Source organism: Mycena indigotica (genome assembly GCF_014461135.1).
Source record: "Mycena indigotica strain 171206Taipei chromosome Unknown Mind.scaff0008, whole genome shotgun sequence".
NCBI lineage: Eukaryota > Fungi > Basidiomycota > Agaricomycetes > Agaricales > Mycenaceae > Mycena > Mycena indigotica.
Window position 1 is genome coordinate 1,679,045 of NW_023503007.1, and position 4,934 is coordinate 1,683,978.

A 4,934-nucleotide genomic window follows, 5' to 3' on the forward strand; every position below is an offset into this window, starting at 1 on the left:
AGATTCAGATATTCTTATTGATATCAGTTGAATTTAGGATGTTGTTTAACTGTGTTTGTGTCACAAACAACACCAAATCAGAGGATGCCAGTTGGCCAGTGAAGGCAAGCACGAAGCACCTTGAAAAGATATTGTAAAGATGATAGAATTCGAAGACTGGGGTACAAGACGAAATCTACTCTACTTATATATACTACTACCATGTGTTTACCATGCCTAATACGAGAGGCAATGACGTCATACTTTAGCCATGCCTTTACATGCTGTTTGCCTCATGTCCAACTCCACGCTGTCAATCAACATCAGCATCAACATCTGATGATCCAATCACCATCTTATCGTCCATCTTATCTCCTCCTTGTCTTATCTTATCAACCAGGGCCAAAATAAAAGGTTTAAAGGGCGAAGAAAAAGGGTTTTTGAACCCAGGGTTTGACATTACCCCCCCTTCAAGGTCGACATCCTCGTCGACAGAGGGCATTAAAGCGCGTTCATCATCCACCCCCCCTTCAGCCTCTATAAAATGGCCAGTCTGATAATTAAAGAGTTTCCGGGATGGATATGGGAGCTTCTCTTGTGTCGGCTTATAACGTTTGACAAGGTAATCCCAATGACCCTGGGCAAGGACAGGCACACTACGGGTCTTGACCACTGGATTCTTCTGGTTGAACTCGTCTAACAATTCTTGAGAGTTCTCAAGCCTTTGCACCGTCTCCCATGTATTCTCGCTATGCGGGTATCCCTTCCACTTCACCAGATACTGCCAACCACAACCACGCTTCTGCTTCTTCATAATCTCCTCAACCTCCCACTCCTCGTGATCATCCACAATGTCCGGTGGCGGCCTTCCTTCTCGCCGGTGGGGTGGTGGCTTGTGGTAGGGTGTCAGCTCTGTCTCATTGTAGACTGGATGAGCCTGACTAGAACCTGGCATCTTGAGTTCGTATGCCGAAGGTCCAACCTTTGCCTCCACTTTGAATGGTCCCACACGTCGATCATTGAGAATATTCAGGGCGACTCACATACACTTTGAGGGACCAGAAGATGATCTTCTTAGTCAGATCAAAACGACTAGAAGATTAGATACCAGTGTCAAATTGGCCCTTGAAAAGTCGCTGCCTGATTGGCGAAAAGATGGCGACCTGATCCTTTACCGAGATAAGATCTATGTGCCTCGAGATGATACTCTTCGTGAACGGATCATTCGCTTGCATCACGATACCCCACTTGTTGGACATCCAGGAGAATATCGGACCCAAGAACTCATTGAACAAAAATATTGGTGGCCCAGAATGGGTAACCAAATCAAGGAGTATATCTGAACCTGTGATGCATGCCAACGGACTCGATGGAGACAACGAACTCATGGATTCCTGAAACCCCATAGTCTCCCCAATGGACCATGGGAGACGGTGTCAATGGACTTGATCGGCCCACTACCAGAAAGTAATGGCTTTACAGCTATCCAAGTCTGGGTCGACTTGTTTACCAAACGAATCCATATCGAGCCCGTGAGCATCAAGATCAACAGCGAGGGAATCGCACGCTTGACACGTGATCGGATTGTGCGATATCACGGGGTTCCTCGGAAGATAATCTCAGACCGAGACGCCCGCTATGTATCCGACTTCATGCGTGAGCTTAATCGGCTGCTGGGAACAGAGATGAACCCAAGCACGGCATACCATCCTCAAACCGACGGTCAGACAGAGCGGATTTGGAATTTTCTGAAGATCTTCTGAAGATTTTCCCAGGATTTTTCTGTCACGGAAAATTTGAAATTTTCCATCAATCTTCTGAGAATCTTCTGGAAATTTTCTGGGTCAGAAGATTCGTAATCTTCTGCCACAGAAAAATTTCAGAAAATGTAGTACTCGGATCTCTGATTTGGCTGATAATATTTTCCCGGCATACAAGTCAGCTATCAAGGCAATCAGTCGGCATACTTAATCAACTCCAATCCTCTAATTACATTACATTGACCCGCAACCAGCAGGCTTTGCACATGCAATTTGGACTCTCCACCACCTATCTGCCAGCCATCTTCCACCGCAACAACCATGAACCTTGCTGCTTCCCCGTCCGCCATACTCAATGGACGACTTGGGAGAGTGCACGTCTTCAACCCCGTGTCGCTGTTGGATATCAAGCTGTGACAATGTGAGCATCAAGTTCTGCTTCAGAATCCACTCACAGTTCGACGACTAAAACTTTCCTCGTTGCGCTAGCAGCAGCCATTGTCCCAGCGCTGTCTTGAACAATGATGTGGCGCTACTGTACTGAGACAGGGCGTGGCCGCGCTCGATGTTGGCAGTGCCGGTGGCCAGGCCAGGTGGGTCTCTTTGTGCAGCACATTAGTTTGAGTTGGGGCGGGGTAGGCTTATGCCGGGCGATGGTTGAGGCCAGTACGCAGCGTTGGCGAGGCCGCGCTCACTGCTTCAAATGCGAGAAGGTCGCCAGCCTTGTGCCAGTGTATTCGTTGCCGGGGCGGTGCCTTGTTGTTGTTGCCATCTATGTAGCTTCCGCCCAACTTCCGCCCGCGGTTGTTGTGAATGCAGGGCGGCAGGTGTTAGCGCCGAGATGCTCGAGGGATTTTGAGCGGCTGCAGGCCCCGGGCCCGGGCCTTTTGGCGATGCAGTTGAATGCTTGGCACGACCCAGTTCATGAAGGTGTCGCCGCTTGCTCTATCAGAACGGAAAAGCTATGGCAACATTAAAACTCACCAGTGCCTCGGTCCCGACTCATAAGTATAACCCGTCAGTGCCAACTTCCGTGTCCTTTGACCGCGGCAGAACTGGCCAACACAACTAGTCAGCAAGACAACGAGAGGATTAAGATGCCGACTCACCTTTGTCCTCCGCCGCACAAGCACCAACAACGCGTCTCCAGAAGCCTAGTTGGACCAGGCCAGCCAAAGCGCGAGCAGCGGCGACTCATTTGCTGACAAGGACAAGTCTGCTGTGTCCCGCCGGGGCCACCTTGCCGGGCACGGCAGCGTAAATGTCGCGGCAGGTCTTGCTTGCGGCGGGAGATGTGGCAGAGCGAGAGAGGTCAGCGACACGTGTGGACACGTGCCCGGCCCTGGTCGGAGGTCCGAGGTTGCAATGGGCCCGCCTTGTAATATACGCAGAGCACAGTCTTGGGATCGACACCGAACGGGATCTTTTGCACGGCCTGGACGGGCTTGAACAGCTCGGCCTCCTCCTTCTTCCTTTTCTCCTCTTGCAATTTCTCTTTCGCCCGCAGTTCCTTTTCGCGCTCCTTGGCAAGGGTCTCCTTCGATTTACCGGCCAGCGCCGACTGCTGCTGCCAGTGGATTCGCGCAACTTCTTGCTTGACCTTGGAGGATTTGTTTTTCTATGGAACGGCCAGTTGAGTTTGAGTTGAGGTGCGGGTCGCCAGATAGACACATTTTTCATCCCGAAAGTCTATCGGGCGGTTTAGGGTTTAGCGATCGTGGTGGAAGGGTTTTTAGTGAGGACACACCTTGTCCTCCTTGACCTTCGAGGAGCTTGCTTGCTGCTGCTTCTTTGGCGGCATCGTCTGGGTTCAGGTCGTGGAGTAGGTGGTGCTGGTCGATGGTCACAGCTTGTGACTTGCTCGCTTCCGGCGCCCACGACTCGATTTCTTGCGTACGGCCGAAATGTCCTTATACCCTCGTCCGACGCTCCCTGAACTTCCCATTGGCCGTAGTGAATTCGAGATTCTCAAATCCTCGCATCGATTTCTACGCGAAGACCAAGACCAAACCCAAAGCCGCTTCGTGGGATGACCAGCTTGCTGAAAAGTACTATGAAAGTCTCTTCCGAGAGTTCGCAGTCTGCGACTTGAAGCACTACAAGTCCGGCAATGTGAGTTACTCCCTACATCACAGCTATTTGTCTGAATAACACTCTAGTTTTCTCTTCGCTGGCGGACCGAATCAGAGGTTCTGTTGGGCGCTGGTGAGTCAACATGTGGCAACACGCCGCTGCGCTCACCACGATCCCAAGAATGAACACAAACATAAACGTGGACGATTAACGACCCTGGAGCTGCCCTTTTCGTATGAGGAGCAGGGAGAAGCCAAAAGCGCGCTCGTCAAGACGGTCCTATGTGAAAAGTGTCTAGGAAAGATGATGTGGAAACGTCGGAAAGAGAAGGAGACATCGGGAACCGAGGAGAGAAGGCCTGTTGAAGAAGTCGACGACGAATACGGGCCAATGGCCCCGACGACCTCCACAACGCATGGAAATCGAAACCAGGAAGAACCAAAGCCCCATATTTCCCATTCAATGTCTCCCCCCTCAACACAAACCTCGTTCCCATTCACAGTCACGCTCCCCAAGACGGCGGGACCATAACGAAAAGCAGTCACGACACCGTTCTCCTACTCGATCCACGATATACCACAATAGTCATAAATAACGCGTTCAAATGCGACCCCGTTCCGTTCAACTAAGCGCGTGGGCGGCATCCCTACCTGGGCGTTGAGCAAAGTCGGAAGAGCACAGCACGTGCCCAGATCCCGCCCAACAGCAGCTAAAGTGGTGCGCGCGGCGCTTCTGCTTGAGGATGTGGGTGGGATTAGCTGCAGCTCCCCGGTCCCAGTCCCGGTCCCGGTGCCGACGCCGCCGGTTGCTGTTGCACGTTCTTCTCTTCTTCCGCACCTCTACGCTGAGCTGCTTGCTCCTCCTCCTTTTGATTCACAGCTAATTCCCACTCGCCTGCCTACTTCCCCTCGCCGCCCTCATTTCTTCTTCTCCTCCGCTGTCCGCCCCCGCCGCGGCCTCCCGCCTCCTTCGCTTCTTCATCTTCCTGCTTCTCGCGCTGCTGCCGCTCCATCCATCCGCCCACGCCCGTCAGCGCCGACTACGGGTCATTCTTTCAGCTCAGAAAATACCCATGGAGCAGCGCGATCGAGTATCGGCTCGGCGGGACTGTGACACTGCAGC

The 4,934-nt window shown here is 52.1% G+C and overlaps 1 protein-coding gene across 1 annotated transcript; it reads left to right on the top strand.

Annotated features, from left to right (window-relative positions):
• Window positions 1–3,578: 3,578 nt before the first annotated feature.
• Window positions 3,579–4,343, top strand: MIND_00926900 (uncharacterized protein; the record flags this gene model as incomplete). The annotated part of the gene is made up of 3 exons (XM_037365897.1): window positions 3,579–3,841; window positions 3,899–3,944; window positions 3,993–4,343. 3 exons carry the CDS (start codon window positions 3,579–3,581, stop codon window positions 4,341–4,343), a joined length of 660 nt encoding a protein of 219 aa, XP_037217309.1.
• Between the last annotated feature and the right edge of the window lie 591 nt (window positions 4,344–4,934).